General features: G+C 38.8%; 1 protein-coding gene across 2 annotated transcripts in view; it reads left to right on the top strand.

Annotated features, from left to right (window-relative positions):
- The window catches only part of LOC126215037 (max-like protein X), a 61,151-nt gene extending 40,347 nt beyond the window's left edge, over positions 1 to 20,804 (top strand). For both annotated transcript variants that reach the window (XM_049941672.1, XM_049941673.1), the window contains exon 7: positions 17,713 to 20,804. In XM_049941672.1, coding sequence (XP_049797629.1) covers positions 17,713 to 17,793 — 81 coding nt within the window. In that variant the 3' untranslated portion in view covers positions 17,794 to 20,804. The remainder of the gene's footprint in view (positions 1 to 17,712) is intronic.
- Positions 20,805 to 21,120: the final 316 nt, after the last annotated feature.

Below are 21,120 nucleotides of genomic sequence, written 5' to 3'. Positions count from 1 at the left end.
CCTGACACTTTTCGTTATTTAGCGTCAACTGCCACCTGCCACACCATACAGCAATCGTTTCTAAATCGCTTTGCAACTGATACTGGTCTTCGGATGACCTTACTAGACGGTAAATTACAGCATCATCTGCGAACAACCTAAGAGAACTGCTCAGATTGTCACCCAGGTCATTTATATAGGTCAGGAACAGCAGAGGTCCCAGAACGCTTCCCTGGGGAACACCTGATATCACTTCAGTTTTACTCGATGATTTTCTGTCTATTACTACAAACTGTGACCTTCCTTGCAGGAGAAATATTATTTAATGTAACAACCACCTTAACCCTTTCCGCTGCAGTGTCGATTAGCGCACAACATTGTGAATTTTGTTTTCCGCTCCAATGTCGAGACTCATACGACATGATTTTTCGCAGCTCCCACACTGTCAATTCAAGATTCTGAGAGTACTGGGCATCAATGGTGCTTAGTGCTGCCATCTAGGGAACTTGTGTTAACGCAGTGTCAAACTGTAGAAGTTGTGTTGAAAGGAATGTTGGGATTATTACGTTCAAGTTCACAAGCGCGCAGTGGCTAATTTTTCATGTATGGTTCTTTCTGAGGAAGAGATTTTACAGCTTTGTGATAAATCAATGGTAGTAAGAGTGATTTTGAAGGTGAGAGTGGTGCATTTCTAAACAATTTTAGTGAAGATGATGATGGAAACCATGAAAATGTACATTTATCTAGTGATTCAGCAGAATATTTGTGACGGGAACGAAAATGACTCTGACTTTACAGACTTTTCTTTTGAAGATTTGAAGTTTGGTTTTATAATTGGATCTGGTAATGTTCCATCATCACCAGTTGGTTTCTTTCAGTTAATTTTTACAGACAGCAATTTTTCAACAAATAGCAGGCCAAACAAACAGGTATGCTACAGCAAAAATAAGTAAAGTGACACCACTTCCACAACATTCTGCGTGGTGAGACTGGAGAAAAGTTACCAAGGAAGAAGTGAAATGCTTCCATGGTGTGCTATTGAATACAGCATTACAAAAGTGTAAAAATTCACTGACTTTTTTTTTTTTTTCAAGATAATAGTTGCAATCATCTGACTTCTTTTCAGACCATTTTACTTGCAGACGATTTATGCCAATTTTCTGGGCACGTTTCTAATCCAGAGAGTGCTACACATGTCAGCAGTCAGGTTCAGTCACATCTGAGTAAATCAAAGAATCTGTCGGATTACTTGTCTCCCAAGTTTCTCAAAATTTATTGACGGTATAGGTATTTAGCTGCTGATGAATCTACAGTATCATTCAAGGGTCATCTGTTACTCAAAATGTACACTCCTCAAAAACAAACAAAATGGGGACTCGGAGTTTACATGATTTCAGATTCATCAAGTTGCAATTTGATACCTTATTTTGGCACAGTAACAAAAAAGTAATTGATTCGTCCAGACCTGAATTTTTCGAGAGAATAGTTTTTCAATTGCTGGCTAATATCAGAAATGCTATTGAGCAATCAGTGTATCATTTGTAGATTAACCATTTTTTTTCACACACACACACACGCGCACACACACACACACACACACACACACACACACACACACACACAGGCGTTGCATTAGCAGGTTAACTGTCAAAACAGAAGGTGCATCTCACAGGAACGATCCAGGCAAATCACAAAAACCTTCCAGCTGCAATCAAGAAAGCAGTTCTGCAATTGATGGAAGCATGAAATAAAATGTCTCTTGGAATAACTAAATGATGGTTCTGGCATGGCAAGATAAATGAACTGTTCTCTTGCTCTGTACAGCAGCTAATAACTCAGTACCACTTATAGGAAGGAGAAACAGAAAAGAAAGGGAAGAAATAACGAAACCAAGTGTAGTTATTGATTATACTTTGAAGATGAGCAGAGTTGATGGATCTAATCATTTTATTTCCAGTTATGGTTTTCTAAAAAAAAGTCTGAAGTGAAGTGGTGGCGAAAACTGTACTTCTGGTTGTTGGAGGTAGGATTTATGAACAGCTATTTGCTATATGAGAATCACTGTGAGATAACAACTCGAAAAAATTGTCTCTCAGAATATTCCGTAAAAGTATTATAAGAGACTTAGTTGGTGAAGAAAGAAATCCAGGGCAGAAATGAGGATGTCATTCAACTTCTGATGAGGAGGAACACTTGAATGGACAGTTGGACATTATCAACAAGCTTCCTGGGAACAAGCATGATTGTGCATTGTGTTCAGACAGAAGAAAGAAAGGTAGCAAGCATGAAGCATGCACATGAAACCCGGCTCTCCATAATGATGAGTGTTTTAAAAAATATACATTGAAAAGTTTTGTACTGCATTGTTGTGGATATATTTGAATGAAAGGCACTTTTTGTTTTAATGTATACTCTACCTGTCGGTCAGCGGCCTAATTGTTTTCACAAAGAGACCGCACAATTTTCTGTGGCTCACTAGTCGCCCAGGCGGTGGCGATTTAAATAAGAGTGGGTGGAGCCACCCTGTGTCTGCCTTATGGAATGCAAAGTGTTAATGCACTAGGTACAGGAATGGAATCACAGTGAATTTTTATAGAAAAACAATGTTTTTGTAAGGGCAAAAAACCCACAAACACATAACAACATTGGTCAACAGATTTTGACTTCTGGCTAGGATTTACATGAAACTATGAGTTTCTGACTGTATCAATTGAACTGATCAGTGCTTTTTTTCTAAAAAAAAAGTTTGAGGGTACTCCAACATGGGATATTATGCAGCGAAAATTAGTTATAACTGAAGCATGGGATACCACCCGTCTGCTTTTAGCCATCGCGTCATCAATATGTCGAACTACAAAAAAATGGTATTGGGCTCTTCAGTTGGCTTTACATCTCAAATTAAGCAGGCAGTACCAAGAAACACAAACATACAAGAGAATGTGGTATCGAACACTTCAGTTTACATCATCTCAAATGAAGCTCGTGATTTGAGCGTACGCATATTCGTTTACCACTACCATCGCCAAATATTAGCGGGCAAAGGCACTACATGCTTATCGAACTGGCTGCCAACGATTCAGTTGTCGAGAACGGTTGCTGCAGCTTTGAAGTGCTTGAAACAGTCAATGACATCTATTTTACCACCAAAAACTGCACTGGTATCGTTTGTATTGCAATTACGAACATGAAAAAATGAAATAAAAAATGTATGTCTGTGAAATAAATCTTTGGCACTATTCCAAGTTCTCAACATCGTAAAAAAAATTACTTTGTCGACAAAAAAGTTTAGGGGTACGCATCCCCCAGCATTCCCCCAGAAAAACAGCACTGGAACTGATCATGAATCTGAAGCCTGTTTCTCTACAGCATGTCAGGCTGTTGTATCATCACCACCACCACCATCGAAGTCTTTACCCAGTGAAATCGGAAAGCAGTTACAGGAAGATGGAACGATAAAATAGTGAACAAAAGTGATGTGAGACAGATACGAATTACAAGAAGCAAGTATAGTGGTCTAGACGCTTACCAGGTGGAGGTATTACTTCCATTTACATTTGTCCATGAATGAACACTAGTCCTTTCTTTTATGTGCCACCTCTCCTTCACATGTGAGACACCAACAGTGGTCAGACATCGTATTTATTACCCAATAACCTTGATAATGATGTTCCTGAGTCTTAAGTTCCTGATGGATTGTTCACCATGGTCTTCTGTTGTGCCAGCGATTGTCCTGAAAATTGTCTATGTGTGAGATTATAAGGTGTAATGTTAGGGAGACCTTGCATCTTAACTGTTCAAACAACTGTAGCAGATCTTTCACTATTTTCTAGTAATCAGGGTGCATATCTGGCCAGGGAAACAATGCACAATATATTTTAAACTCCTCTTAGCTTGCTGTTCCATTTCTGTGATTCTACTTGGAGTCTTCGTCAGACATCAACCCACATACATCTGATTCTTCTTTCTGCTATGCAGCCGACAGGTATGGGAATTGGCTACACAGGTATTGGAGACAGTTTTCTCTTTTGTCCAATGAATTCACAAACTGCTTCATCAGTTTGAATTTAACGTACAGCGGAGGCATTAAAATGTGATCTGGATTATCCAAGTGCCTACTCACAGTGTACTTCGAACCTGCTGTCGTGTTTCTCCTCTTAGGCCCCACTCTCGTAGTCCAATGCTCATGATAATTATACTCTATGTCCCACTCATAGGAATCTTTGTGTACCCTGTTTGCTGGTTGAGGAGAATGCCAGTCACATACAAAACATTGGTGTCTTTCATACTTCACAATTTTGAAGGATTTCTTTCATGGTATTCTATGCTTCTTTTAGGTATATTGAATACACAGTAAGGAATTGACACTAGATCATTTCCAATATGTAACAATACTGCTTTCAAACTTTGATTTGAAGAATCTGTAAATAACCTTCATTGCTTGCTGTCATACCTTTGAGGTCCCACTTTCATCACTAATCTGCCGATGCCTCCATTAAACCATCCTCAAAAAAATTGCTTACAGTCCGTATCATCCTGTATTTTGAATATGATGCATAATGTGCATGTAAATTATTTTCACAGAAATGTAATCCCAGAAGTAATGCCGCATCTTTTCACAGTCCAGAGTCTTTCGCCAAAATGCAAAGTTGTGATTGAGGGAGAGGTTGTGGGCTACTATCAGTACCACACTTGGAATAGTCAGATTCACTAGTTTTGTTACTTACTTTCAGATCAGAGAATTCAGATGTATCAGTTGAAGTTGATGGAGAGCGGTTCAGCAGTCATGAACTATGAGGCACAGGTCTAATTGCCAGATCTACACTATGTGATCAAAAGTATCTGGACACCTACCTGAAAATCACTTACTAGTTCATGGCACCCTCCAGTGGTAATGCTGTAATTGAGTATCATCTTGGCCCACCCTTAGCCTTGATGACAGCTTCCACTCTCGCAGGCATATGTTCAGTCAGGTACTGGAAGGTTTCTTGGGAATGGCAGCCCAGTATTGACGGAGTGCTGCACTGAGCAGAGGTTTCGATGTTGGTCAGTGAGGCCTGGCATGAAGTCAGCGTTCCAAAAAATCCCAAACATGTTCTGTAGGATTCATGTCGGGACTCTGTGCAGGCCAGTCCATTATGGGGATGTTATTGTTGTGAAACCACTACGCCACAGGCCTTGCATTATGAACAGGTGCTTGATCGTGTTGAAAGATGCAATCGGCATCCCCGAATTGCTCTTCAACAGTGGGAAGCAAGAAGGTGCTTAAAACATCAATGTGAGCTTGTGCTGTGATAGTGCCACGCAAAACAACAAGGCGTGCAAGCCCCCTCCATGAAAAACACGACCACACCATAACACCACAACCTACGAATTTTACTGTTGGCACTACACATATTGGCAGATGGCGTTCACCGGGCATTCGCCATACCCACACCCTGCCATCGGATCGCCACAATACGTACTGTGATTCATCACTCCACACAACATTTCTCTACTGTTCAATCGTCCAATGTTTACGCTCCTTATACCAAACCAGGCGTCATGTGGCATTTACTGGCGTGATGTGTGGTTTATGAGCAGCCACTCGACCATGAAATCAAGTTTTCTCACCTCCCCCCTGTCATAGTACTTGCAGTGGATGCTGATGCAGTTTGTAACAGCTGTGTGATGGTCGGGATAGATGTCTGCTTATTACATATTACGACCTTCTTCAAATGTCAGCAGTTTCTGTCAGTCAACAGATGAGGTCGGCCTGTACGCCTTTGTGCTGTATGTGTACCTTCATGTTTCCACTTCACTATCACATCAGAAGCAGTGGACCTAGGGATGTTTAGGAGTGTGGAAATCTCGCATACGGATGTATGACACAAATGACACCCAATCACCTGACCACATTTGAAGCCCATGATTTCCGAGGAGCGCCCTATTCTGCTCTCTCACGACTACTGATGACTATTGAGGTCGCTGATACGGAGTACCTGGCAGTAGGTGGCAGCACAATGCACCTTATATGAAAGACATATGTTTTTGGGGATGTCCGGATACTTTTGAGCATATAGTATAATTTTGGATGCAGGATTTTGTTCATATTTATTTTCATGTATCCTGTTACTCTTGTCTTACAGAAGTAAAAGCCATTGATGTGATTCTTCTGTTTGTGCCATACCACGAGTGTAGCAAAGTTCAAAGACTTTATTTTACCTTCACTCCACTTCCCTAATTGCTCCATGCATGTATGACATGCTGTGTGTGGAGCAGATTACTTTTTCTGATCTCTTGAGCGTACTGTCGAAATAAGCAAAATATGATTTCTCTGTAAATGCTACTATTTGTCAGTGTCTTGTACCTATCACATGATTCCACATATGTAACAAAATGTATCTGCGTTATTCACGTGCTCCTTTCCTGACATTTTGAACAGTGATTCGAAGAAATAACACTGCTCACTGCTTCTTCTACCTTAGTGCTCACTCACCTGTTGATTTCTGTGGTGACAATGTAACGTCAGCTTTGGAATTCATTCTCCCCATCTATTTCACCATTCTGCAAAAAAGCAATGTTGCCACATTTATATAAATTACATGACATGACATAGATTTTACAGCGTGTAGTTAATAATAACCTGCACAGAGTGTGTGGTTTTCCGTAAGAGAATCATAACTGGTGATGAGATTTGGGTCTACAATTACAATGTTGAGACCAAGGTTCAGTCTTCACAATGGGTTGGGAAAGGTTCTCCAAGACCGTAAAAAGCTCATCAGGTCAGGACAACTGTCAAAGCCATGCTGATAGTTTTCTTTGGCTCTGGAGGATTAGTTCATCACAAATTCTTGCCACAAGGTCAAACTGTTACCAGTGGTGGTGACAAGAAAACACCCTGAAATGTGATTATACAATTCATGGCTCTTGCATCAAGATAACACATCTGCACATTCATCCCTGTTGGTGCATGACTATTGCACAAAAAACGAAATCACTGTGCTGCTTCATCCTCTGTACTATCCAGACCTGGTCCTTGCAAACATCCCCCCCCCCCCCCCCCCCCTCCCAAGTTGAAAACTCTGTTGAAGAGACGAAGATTTGCAATGATGGGTGAGATAAAAGAAAATTTGTAATCTAGCAAGAAGTTCCGGAAGGGGAAGCAATGTTGGGAGTGGTGTATCAGCTATGGAGGAGAGTGTTTCGAAGGGAACCATGCACAACATGTAAATGGTAAGCATAGAAAAATTTTGTGGACAAAGTACCAGAATTTTTTTGAACATACCTCGTACTTACACATTTGTACAATATGTGTGTTTCTTTGTATGACTGTTCCATATTTGAAAGGTGTTTCCACAAATACATCGAAATTAAATCTTCATGATACCTAACTGCAGAAACAGGTTTTTTGTTTTTTTTTTTTTTTTTTTTTTTTTTTTTTTTTTTCATTTCTAATAGGAAATTATCAAAAGGAATACCTGGGGAATGCCAAGTTTCTCAGCTAGAAAATCAAAAGCAGAAACCGTAGAAAAATCCGTCCACACAGCGTGAGAATTTCATTTTATTTTGTTGCCACAACTGAGATTCATATTCTAGACAAAATGATTAATAACATTTCAACATTACAGGTGCTGTATATTAGTCTGTAAGTTAGTGGCATGAAGATGAAGCTGTTCAGTGGCTACCACATACTATACTTCTGTTGGCAGCCTCCATCTTGACAGTGAGACACATTTCCAACATCTGCTTTATATTACGAACAAGCACAGTGTGTGGACAGTCCTTTGCAAAGTTTAGCAAAATCATTCGGTATCCTGAGAGTGCTGGAAAAGGTGAGAGGACATAGTATCGAGGAATTCCTTATGTAATGATTCCTAGAAGTGCCGCTCTTTCCATTGGATGTACGTACACAGCAGAGCAGACATGGTAGTCTGATTATCCTTTCTCTACAACATCTTTCTGTGCTAATTTATTTAATTTATTTTGCATTGGAATAAGTTGCTGTCAACAGCTGTAGATATAAACTACGTGATCAAAATATCCGGACACCCCCCCCAAAAACCTACTTTTTCATATTAGGTGCATAGTGCTGCCACCTACTGCCAGATACTCCATATTATCAGCGACATCAGTTGTCATTAGACAACCTGAGAGAGAGCAGAATGGGATGTTCTGTGAAACTCTGAGACTTTGAACGTACTCAGGTGATTCGGTGTCACTTGTGTCATACGTCTAAGCGAAATTTCCACACTCCTAGGTATCCCTAGGTCCACTGTTTCTGATGTGATAGTGAAGTGCAAATGTGAAGGAACATCTACAGCACAAAAGCATACAGGCCAACCTTGTATGTCGACTGACAGAGACCGCTAACAGTTAAAGAGAGTCGTAATCTGTAATAGGCAGACATCTATCCAGACCATCACTCAGGAATTCCAAACTGCATCAAGATCCCCTGCAAGTACTATGACAGTTAGGCAGGAGGTGAGAAAACTTGTATTTCATGGTCGAGCAGCTACTCACAAGCCATACGTCAAAGCCGGTAAATGCCAAACGAGACCTCGCTTGGTGTAAGGAGCGTAAACATCGGACGATTGAACAGTGGAAAAATGTTGTGTGTAGTGATGAATCACAGTACAGGATGAGGCGATCCAATGGCAGGGTGTGGTTATGGCGAATGCCGGGTGAACGTCATCTGCCAGCGTGTGTAGTGCCAACAGTAAATTTCGAAGGTGGTGGTGTTAGGGCGTGGCCACATTTTTCGTGGAGGTGGCTTTCTGCACCCCTTGTTGTTTTGCGTGGCACTATCACAGCACAGGCCTACATTAATGTTTTAAGCACTTTCTTGCTTCCCACTGTTAGGAGCAATTCGGGGGTGGCAATTGCATCTTTCAACACAATCAAGCACCTGTTCATAATGTAAGGCCTGTGGCGTAGTAGTTACACCACAGTAACATCCCTGTAATGGACTGGCCTGCACAGAGTACTGACCTGAATCCTATAGAACACGTTTGGGATTTTTTGGAATGCCGACTACGTGCCAGGCCTCACCTACCGACATTGATACCTCTCCTCCATGAAGAATGGTCTGCCATTCCCCAAGAAGCCTTCCAGCACCTGGTTGAATGTATGCGTGCGAGAGTGGAAGCTGTCATCAAGGCTAAGGGTGGGCCAACACGATGTCGAATTACAGCATTACCGATGGAGGGCGCCACGAACTTGTAACTCATTTTCAGCCAGATGTCCAGATACTTTTGATCACATAGTGTAGCAGTACTTCATTAATTAGCAGTTGGTTCAGGTGCATCTTAAGTGCTTCCGTTATTTGATTGTGTTGATTGATTCTCCCTATGTAGTCCGCATCAACAAAATATTTTTGCATTCAGAGGAGAAAGTCTATGATTGAAATATTTTGAGAAGATCCCAATGCAACGAAAAACGCATTTGTCTTAATGATGTCCACCCCAAATGCTGTATCATGTCCGTGACTCTCTCTCTCTCCCTCTCCTATTTATCGACAATAGAAAATGTGCTGCTCTTCTTTAAACTTTCTTGATGTACTTTGTTAATCCTATCTGGTATGAATCCCACATTGTGCAGTGGTACTGCAAAAGAAATGAAGATGTGCAAGAATAGTGTAGTCAGTGTCTTTAGTAGATCTGTTTCATCTCTTTAAGTGTTCTTCCAATGAAACATATTCCTTAGTTCATCTTCCCCATAAAATTTTCTTTGTGTTTTTTCCAATTTAAGTTGTTCGTAAGTGTCATTCCTAGGTGTTTAGTTGAATTTATGGGCTTTAGATCTGATTGATTTATTGTGTAACGAAAGGTTATCAGATTTCTTTTAGCAGTTGTATGGATGACCTTGTACTTTCCATTATTTATGGTCAGTTGCCAATTTTTGCACCACATGCTTATCTTAAATTGTTAATTCTTTGTTGCTCTTAGGAAAATAATTTTATTGTTTAAAATTCAGTGCACGTGGGAAATATTTGAAATTTGAGGAGTCATACAAGAAATGTTCTTCAAGTTGATTAATAAATAATGTAGTGAAAATGTGGTATACTTGATGTTCCTGAGGGACGATTCCATCTGTTTCTGTTTTACTTTTAAAAAACACGTTGAAACTGCTTCCTGTATGATTTATCAAATTACAAATCTCTCCCGTATGCTTTCTGAATTCTAAACAAAGAATATTTGTTTATCTTTTTTATCAATGGGCACAACACAACCATGCAGACTTTTAAGAACTTTTTAAGGTTTTTGAAAACTGGAAACAAGTAGTTTTTAAATGTGGATAAACTTTATGTGCCATACTTATAGTTGATAGCTGTGTTTAAGATATAAGCCATTCAATAGCACTGTTTGCTAAAAAAGGTTTGTATGCAGCTCATAGTTAAAGGCTCTGAAGCGGAACCGCCACAAAATACAGAGTGATTATAATTAAACTTTCACTATTTGGACCGGTGTAGTCAGAAAACTTTACCATATTGGTACCCAACTTTGTGTAGGAATGATGTTCAGTGTGTGTACTGTAGGATTTGCGTTGTTATAGTTCAAGCCATAAATGATGGCGGTCGAGTTTAGGATTGTTCTGCGCTCCTACGTCACGCATACTCCGACATCTAATGAGCATTCAGTAGCGTTCTGAATGCTCTGCTCTGAATTCCATAGCTAATGCAAGCATTAAACGTGATTGATTGTAGCGAGTTGTTTAGTAAATTTATTTCATTTGTTGGGAGTTGTCATTACAGATGGTGGTGGTATGATAAATTCTGCATAAGCAAGTGAAAGACATAATTTGCAGGATTTCAAGCGGAAAGCATGTGCATACTGCAACTGGCACTTGGAATTGTCAACAATGCCACTCCTGTCCGTGCCTCGACATGCACGAACTGCGATCATTTGTGGATCGGATTAGAGCAGTGTTAGCGTGTCATGACTTGCTGTTATGTGCCGGCAGTATTTCTCTTCTCCTGTTCTGTTCTTCTTCCGAGATCCTTAGTATCCTCTTCTCTTGTCTACTCCACTGGTGACACTCTATCCTTTTCCTGTATCCTTCTCAGCCGTCGATCTGTGGCATATTGGTCAGTATGTACTTGCTCCAATTTTCCTTTCCTTCCATGTTCATCCCCAATTGGGACCCATACTTTTGTATTTCAGTAACCCACTTGGTCCGTGTATTTCCTCTTGTCATTCCTATTGTGTGCCATGCGTATTTATACCTTGTAACACTCCTGCTCTCATTGTTCCCTAATATTTATACAACATTTAGGTGAAAGTGCAGTTTACTCCAAACTAACAACTTTGTTTCAATATATTCAAAATTATTCAAAAGCAGGAAGTGAAACATATTTTGCACTTGCCTTTTCGGATCAATGCCTTTAATGATTATTGACTGTAGTCATTCCTTTAGTGGGCTTGATTGTTACTAATTTGCGCACAACCTGTAGAAGTGTGGATTTTTTTAATAAATATAAACAGCCTTTAACAAATAAAAATAAAATAATAATAATAATAATAATAATAATAATAATAATAATAATAATAATAATAATAAATCCCGTGGAGGCCCGGGAAAAGAATAGGCCTCCGATATGTTCTGCCAATCGTAAAAGGCGACGAAAAGAACAAACCACTAATAGGGCTAACCCCCCTTTTAGTGTGATTAGTTGGTTCAGGACAGAACTAAAGAAGCCTCGGACAAGCGCCGTCATGGTCGGGGACGACGCTTGAACGCTATGCCCGCCCACAATGGTAACGACACTGCTAGCCAACTGGAAAATGATATAAATCCAAATAGAGGTGTTTTGCAGGATATGCTTCCTGCAACCACCCTGGAAGGAAAACAAAGACAGAGGATGAGACGGTCAGATGAAGTTAATCGACACCTCATGTTCTGTTATTACCAAGCAACAAACCTAGGAACCAACACAACTGGATACAGATCACAAGTATACACAACATTTATTACCAGATACCCAGAATTAAAATTTTTAACAGAACAACGACTAGCTGATCAGATCTGTGTAGTAATAAAAAATAACAGGATACCCCAGTCAGAATTAGAAAACATCAAACAAGAAGTACAACAAATACTGGAACAAAGTAATGTGCAATCAGAAGAAGAAGAAAATACAGTAATGGACTCAAACTTCCCAGAGCAAACAAACAAAGAACAACATGCATAAATTAAACAATCAGAGGAAAACAAAATCTTAAGACAGCCACCAGAACAAGCACAAATAGAACACAAAGTGACACACATGTTAGATATAGAAAAAAAATTTCAGCTGACATACATAGAATACAAATACACAAATACAGACATTAGACCATTCTTGCATAGACCGCCAAATAACCCACAAGTCGAAACAACAATAACAACTATCAACACAATCATACACAACAAAATAAATGAAAACACAACTATGGAAGAGTTACAACTACTGGTTTATATAGGAGCACTCACTACACTAAATATACACACTAGGCAGAGATCAGAACCAACCAACACACAGAAGAAACCCACAAAACCAGCATGGCAACACAGGCTACAGATCAGAATAGAAAAACTGAGAAAAGACATCGGACAGCTAACACAATTTATAAGAAATGAAATGTCAGAAAAAAACGAAAAAGGTTAGGTAAAATCTCACAACAAGAAGCGATAGAGCAATTAGATGAAAAGAAGCAGAAATTACAAGCATTGGCCAAACGACTTAGAAGATACAAAAAAATTGAAAATAGAAGGAAACAAAACCAAACATTCAACACAAACCAAAAGAAATTTTACCAGACAATAGATAACACACACATTAAAATAGACAATCCACCAAACATAACAGACATGAAACGCTTCTGGAGCAACATATGGTCAAACCCAGTACAACATAACAGGCATGCACGGTGGATACAAGCAGAAACACACACATACAAGATGATACCACAAATGCCTGAAGTGATAATTTTGCAACATGAAGTCACCCAAGCAATTAATTCTACTCACAATTGGAAAGCCCCTGGAAAAGATAAAATAGCAAATTTCTGGCTAAAGAAGTTCACCTCAACACATTCACATCTAACTAAATTATTTAACATATATCTAAAAACAAAGATGATGTGACTTACCAAATGAAAGTGCTGGCAGGTCGACAGACACACAAACGAACACAAACATACACACAAAATTCAAGCTTTCGCAACAAACTGTTGCCTCATCAGGAAAGAGGGAAGGAGAGGGAAAGACGAAAGGATGTGGGTTTTAAGGGAGAAGGTAAGGAGTCATTCCAATCCCGGGAGCGGAAAGACTTACCTTAGGGGGAAAAAAGGACGGGTATACACTCGCACACACACACACACACACACACACACACACACATATCCATCCACACATATACCGACACAAGCAGACATCTCACACATTAGGTGAGATGTCCGCTTGTGTCTGTATATGTGTGGATGGATATGTGTGTGTGTGCGAGTGTATACCCGTCCTTTTTTCCCCCTAAGGTAAGTCTTTCCGCTCCCGGGATTGGAATGACTCCTTATCTTCTCCCTTAAAACCCACATCCTTTCGTCTTTCCCTCTCCTTCCCTCTTTCCTGATGAGGCAACAGTTTGTTGCGAAAGCTTGAATTTTGTGTGTATGTTTGTGTTCGTTTGTGTGTCTGTCGACCTGCCAGCACTTTCATTTGGTAAGTCACATCATCTTTGTTTTTAGATATATTTTTCCTACGTGGAATGTTTCCCTCTATTATAACCATATCATTAATTTGAACCCAACAATTACGTTTGTTATTGTCGCTGTTGCATTTCGAAATCTTTCCTGTCGTCTTATTTTCTCTTTCTGTTTTTTCCAGTAATCTCACTTTGTATTCACCTTCCGCTTTTCACCGTAATCTACTATACAATTTTATCCCGCCTATATATACTCAATAATACGTAACCCACTTTGGTGAGATGTCTGCTTGTGTCTGTATATGTGTGGATGGATATGTGTGTGTGTGTGCGCGAGTGTATACCCGTCCTTTTTTCCCCCTAAGGTAAGTCTTTCCACTCCCGGGATTGGAATGACTCCTTACCTTCTCCCTTAAAACCCACATCCTTTTGTCTTTCCCTCTCCTTCCCTCTTTCCTGATGAGGCAACAGTTTGTTGCGAAAGCTTGAATTTTGTGTGTATGTTTGTGTTCGTTTGTGTGTCTGTCGACCTGCCAGCACTTTCATTTGGTAAGTCACATCATCTTTGTTTTTAGATATATTTTTCCTATGTGGAATGTTTCCCTCTATTATAACCTAAATTATTTAACAGTTACATTGCAGACCCATACACATTCCCTGATACACTTACACATGGAATAACTGATCTGAAACCTAAAGATAAAGCAGACACAACAAACCCAGCTAAATATTGCCCCATAACATGCCTACCAACAATATACAAAATATTAACTTCAGTCATTACACAGAAATTAATGACACATACAACACAGAACAAAATTATAAATGAAGAACAAAAAGACTGTTGCAAAGGAGCACGAGGATGTAAAAAGCAACTGATAATAGATGCAGAGGTGACATATCAAGCTAAAACTAAACAAAGGCCACTACACTACGCATACATTGATTACCGAAAAGCTTTTGATAGTGTACCCCACTCATGGTTACTACAAATATTGGAAATATACAAAGTAGATCCTAAATTGATACAGTTCCTAAACATAGTAATGAAAAATTGGAAAACCACACTTAATATCCAAACAAATTCAAATAATATCACATCACAGCCAATACAGATTAAGCGTGGAATATACCAAGGAGACTCATTAAGTCCTTTCTGGTTCTGCCTTGCTCTGAACCCACTATCCAACATGCTAAATAATACAAATTATGGATACAATATTACTGGAACATACCCACACAAAATCACACATTTGCTATACATGGATGATCTAATACTGGCAGCAACAAATCAACAACTCAACCAATTACTAAACATAACAGAAATATTCAGCAATGATATAAATATGGCTTTTGGAACAGACAAACGTAAGAAAAATAGCATAGTCAAGGGAAAACACACTACACAAGAAGATTACATATTGGATAACCACAGCGACTGCATAGAAGCGATGGAAAAAACAGATGCCTATAAATATCTAGGATACAGACAAAAAATAGGAATAGATAATACAAATATTAAAGAAGAACTAAAAGAAAAATATAGATAAAGACTAACAAAAATACTGAAAACAGAATTGACAGCAAGAAACAAGACAAAAGCTATAAATACTTACGCTATACCAATATCGACCTACTCATTTGGAGTAGTGAAATGGAGTAACACAGACCTAGAAGCACTCAATACACTTACACAATCACAGTGCCACAAATATAGAATACATCACATACATTCAGCAACAGAAAGATTCACATTAAACAGAAAGGAAGGAGGAAGGGGATTTATCGATATAAAAAACCTACATTATGGACAGGTAGACAATTTAAGAAAATTCTTTCTAGAACGAGCAGAAACTAGCAAAATACACAAAGCAATCACTCATATAAATACATCGGCTACACCACTGCAATTTCATAACCACTTCTACAACCCTTTAGATCACATAACATCAACAGATACGAAGAAAGTAAATTGGAAAAAGAAAACACTACATGGCAAGCACCCGTATCATCTAACACAGCCACACATCGATCAAGATGCATCCAGCACATGGCTAAGAAAAGGCAATATATACAGTGAGATGGAAGGATTCATGATTGCAATACAGGATCAAACAATAAACACCAGATATTACAGCAAGCATATTATTAAAGATCCCAATACCATAACAGATAAATGCAGATTTTGCAAACAACAAATAGAAACAGTAGATCACATCACAAGCGGATGTACAATACTAGCAAATACAGAATACCCGAGAAGACATGACAATGTAGTAAAAATAATACATCAACAGCTTGCCTTACAACATAAACTTATAAAACAACACGTTCCCACATACAAGTATATACCACAAAATACACTGGAGAATGATGAATACAAATTATACTGGAACAGAACCATTATAACAGATAAAACAACACCACATAACAAACCTGACATCATACTCACCAATAAAAAGAAGAAATCAACACAACTAATCGAAATATCCATACCCAATACAACAAATATACAAAAGAAAACAGGAGAAAAAATTGAAAAATACATCCAACTGGCTGAGGAAGTCAAGGACATGTGGCATCAGGATAAAGTTGACATTATACCAATTATACTGTCAACTACAGGAGTCATACCACACAATATCCACCAGTACATTAATGCAATACAGCTACATCCAAACTTATATATACAACTACAGAAATCCGTAATTATTGATACATGTTCAATTACCCGAAAGTTCCTAAATGCAATATAATATATACCGTACAGTTAAAAGGAAGTCACGCTTGATCAAGGTCCACGTCACTTTCCATTTTTGACCAGACATAACGTCTGAGAAAAGAAAGAAATAATAATAATAATAATAATAATAATAATTGTTGTTTGTTTGGATAAGTAATTGAGAGATTAAAATTTACGCCGTGAATTTATCGAGCTTCACACGTCTGAAGATGTACGGAATGTAGCCGGGGCTCGTTATATATTTTTTGTAGACAAAGTCTGATATCTGACCTCAGCTTCAATCATGACAATGGAGTGACTAAAACTACTAAAACAGAGAAAAGCATAGGATTAAATAAAACAAGTATTCATTTCACGTATACATTACGATATAAATGACACTTACGTAAAATTCTAGGTAAATAATTGCAGATAATTCACAAATGAGAGCGACTTATTAATTCTGCGCCTCTTTTCTGCAAATAAGTATCAATATGGCTAACTGTGGAGCCACACAAAATATTACGTCCTTCTAGGACAATGAATGACATAAGTGTGTAGATGCCTACTGGCTGCGACAAGAGAGCGGTGTTAATTCCTTTATTTTGCTTTCTCTTGTCTTAAAAAATCAATACATACAATCTAAGTTCAGTAAATTAAATATCGTCTGTGCTCGAGTGCAAATGGTTCCTTAAAAGCCAAATACTGTAATTCTTCCAATTGTTCACATTTTTCTTGCCGACATAACATTAAAAGCACATCTTTGCATTCTGCTTGTTCAGCCACAGTCTCATGTACTCTAACTCTCTGCACTACTTCCCATCATATAGCTGTTCTGCAACTACCTTTCCTGCCAAAATTAGGGATACAAATTGAATCAAAGACATCATGTTACAGGCAAAAGATGTGTGATGCAGATGACTTGAAGTAAAATAACACTTCTTGTTTTTAAGTTTTTTGTGTACTTGTTATAATAATTTGAGATTATGAAATAATTTTGTGAAATAAATTAATTGGTCTGAAGTATTCATGTTGTGTATAGACAGTTGAAAAGATAATTTGAAAACATTACTAATAACTCTTTTTAGATATGACAGGACAACATATACAATCATTGTTTAAGCTTAATCTGTGCCAAAAGTAAATATGTGATGAGTCGTCTTAATGTTATAAACAAAACTGACAAATTGAACTTGTTGATATTGCATAGTGACATACAATGAAGAGACTGATACCCCTTGAAAGAAACTGCCATACTGCAGTTGCATTACATCCTTCACAAGTGCACATGTAGGTAAGTGGTGATGATTCTGTAACCTTGTCACTCATTGCAGACAATGTTTTATTGGTGTTGCAGACGCTGCACGATGTTGTGCTGGGTGTCTTGCAGCAGCTCAACTCGCAGTTGGCTCTCCAGGGTGGTGGCGCCAGAGTCTGAGGTCTCCAATATCGCTGCCAGTCGAACCGCGGCATGTGCCTGTCCGGTACAGAGGGGGCCTGGGAGGAGAGGAGCACCGTGCCCGTAACACTTCCTCGCTGTGGTGTCTGTAGGGTGTCCGCTTCCCTCCGGCTCGTCTGGCGGTCTCACGTGGAGTAGCAGTCGTGGTGTGGAGTGCTCTTGTCATGTTCCACACCTTGCCGTGGCCGGAATCTCTTGTGACGTCAGTCTCTGCCACTGGGGAATAAAGTACTGGAAGGGGAGAGGGAGGGTAGCAGTGTCGTAGCGACTAGCATCGCCAGAGAGCTGGCACAGAGTCTACTGATACGGTGGTGTCTCGTAGTTTATGGTGCAGCACTGCTCCAGAGGAAGTAATTTTTATACGGTTACTTTGCTCATTCTGCGATCATTAGTATCAAGTCTTGAGGCATACACAGGTCCTCAATCTTTGTACTCTCCGTTTCTTGCAATATATTACGTGAGATATAGTACTTGTACATTCTGCTACAGTTACCAGTCTTAACAAAAGGTAAACAAGTAGACACTAAAATTACTCTCAGTCTTGTGCTGACTTACAGACTCACTCCCTCTCGTGTCCCTCTCCCATACCTGTTTCTCTCGCCTCCCTCCCTCTCTCCCCTTCCCACCCCTCCCCTCCAAGGACATTGCCATTTTCTTCTCCCAGCTTTGTCCTGTGAGCTTATACTACATCTGTAATGACCACATAGTAAATGAGATGTGAAAATCTAATTTCCTCCTTTTTTGCAGTATGAACTGAATGAAAGAAATTTTCACTCTGCAGTAGAGTGTGTGCTGATATGAAACTTCCTGCCAGATTAAAACCGTGTGCCGGACCGAGAATCGAACTCGAGACCTTTGCCTTTCGCACGCATGTGCTCTACCAACTGAGCTGCCCAAGCACGACTCACGACCCATCCTCACTGCTTTAATTCTGCCAATATCTCATCTCCTACCTTCCAAACTTCACAGAAGCTCTTCTGCTTGCAGGAGCTCAGTTGGTAGAGCACTTACCTGCGAAAGGCAAAGGTCCCGAGTTCGTCTCAGTCCGGGATGCAGTTTTAATCTGCCAGGAAGTTTCATATCTGTAGTGAATGAGTTAGTGAAGTTGTAAGAAACAATATTCACATTTGGAATGAGAGTGGTTCAGATCCACATCTGGCCATCTCTATTTAAAGTGTTTCCCATGATTTTTTCAATTGCTTAATTCAGTTGCTTATATGTGTCCTTCCCCATCATTCGTCACCCCGAGCTTGTGTTCTGTCTGGGATGTCAAATCATAAACTTCCTTCTATTGAAATATTTGGACACGGAAGAAGCCATATGCAGAATCCAGGATACAAAAGGTAGCACTGACAGACAATTCTTTTCTGACAAATATGTATTAGTCTCACAGTCCTTACACATTACTGGCAGTTTCTGACAACGAATCACACCAGGATAATTCAGTGTTTGCCACTGAAAACTGTGAACTGTTGACTTTTTTCTCCATGTCAGGAAGCAGTGCTATAAGTCGCACACGGCCATATGTTTATGAAGCAAATGGGGAGTGAAAGTTATTTGTAAACAATCTGACCGTAATGTTGTGTATACAAATTTTCAACTGTATTTGATCAGTTTTCCTGAGATTACGTAATGATCAAAGCCATTTGGTCTCTGCAGTGATTTTTGCCTCCCTGTCCTCTTTTCCCCTCTCATGTGATACCACGACACTCATCTTAGACAGATTTGTACATTGTTTAAAGATATGTAGGGACTAGTCATGTCAAGTGTACAATAAAAGAAATTACCACTTTTACAGACTGATGATGTTACCCTTTCAGTATGTGTGAGTTGCAACTGGACTTTGTACCTATGAGAATGCACCAGCATTTAAAGATTGGGAACCTGTGTCTTTGGTCAGTGGCAGTGTAAACCGGCCAGCAGTGAGTTGAGAACAGTTTCTTGATGTTAAGATGTTTCAGGGTAATGTGTCCATTTTTGCATTTAATGGTCACATTGACCTCTGCATATATGTTCAGTTGTGGTTGTAGCTCAATGCAGATTTTGAGCTATTCTGTGTGTTCATTATAAGTTTGTTTACCAGTACTAAATACTGTGATTGGCTGGCACACTAAAAGTGTTTGTATTAACCAGTGAGTCCACATACAAGATCTTATATTTTAATACAGATTGTAGTTACAAAGTTGTTGGCTGTGTCCTTGTTGAAAATAAGAAGTTCCTTTTAACTTGGGATTAAGCAAGCCATTTTCAAAGGAAGTAGTGCAAAGTGTAAATTTAAAAAAGAAAATTAATGCACGACCTTTATTTTTGTGTGTGACATTGTAAAATTGTATGATTGATGCAATGAAGGGTTTTGTTATTGTATACCAATCTAAATTTTGAAAGAAACTGTTTTTTTAATGCAGTGGTTATATTTTTCTCAAATATTTTTTTTCAGTGGATAAATATATTATTAGTTTAAAAAAAACAACAGTTTTGTTAAATAAAACATGTTTAGCTGATTTTAGTGATTTGAGGTAGTTAGTTATGTTCCTTAGATTTGCTTCATTGTTATTTGCTCTAAAATTAGAAACAGAGTTTTGTGTGTGTGTGTGTGTGTGTGTGTGTGAGAGAGAGAGAGAGAGAGAGAGAGAGAGAGAGATGCCATGCTTGTATTGATGATGAGAATGTTTTTCAGTATTTTCCCAGAATGTTAAAAATGACTTAGTGCACATTCAAGTAAATTAAATAGTTGATTAGCTTTGGAGGTAAAAGAAGTGATGATGCAGTACATTTGAAAGCAGTTCTATGTTTACATTTGTTCAGAGACTCCATTTTTTTTTTTTTTTTAGTTCGTTTATGTGGTAGAATATTCTGTTGCAAATGCAGAGGGACAGGTTTGCATTCTGTTACATTTCAGTGGAGTGGTTTTGTAAATTGTTTTAAATATAGAAATGAGACACACTAATTGTAATATATCTCCTAATAAAATCTGCACGTTGTCCTATGAAGGTGGCCTTAGCTTTCATCCTGAGGAGTAATCTGTTAACAAGTACATTTCATATTTGTAGTATGAAGTATATTTCAGAACCATTGTAATGTTTGTGATTGCTTGTGAACAGACATTATCTCTTGAGGTAATTCACAATTTCTGCAGGAAATCAGTATACAGTATGGCACATATAGAAAGAAATATCTCCAAAACGGACAGCTGTAATAATCGAAAGATGAAAAAAATCCATCCCTGTCAGCAATAGACGGATGTGAAAAAATGCACATTTATGTCCTAGATACCTGCATTTGACAAAAGAGTAGATTAAAGAAGAT

Source organism: Schistocerca nitens, chromosome 12 (assembly GCF_023898315.1).
Source record: "Schistocerca nitens isolate TAMUIC-IGC-003100 chromosome 12, iqSchNite1.1, whole genome shotgun sequence".
Lineage (NCBI taxonomy): Eukaryota > Metazoa > Arthropoda > Insecta > Orthoptera > Acrididae > Schistocerca > Schistocerca nitens.
The sequence above is the reverse complement of the archived record's forward strand: the minus strand, read 5'-3'. Positions and strand labels throughout refer to the sequence as shown.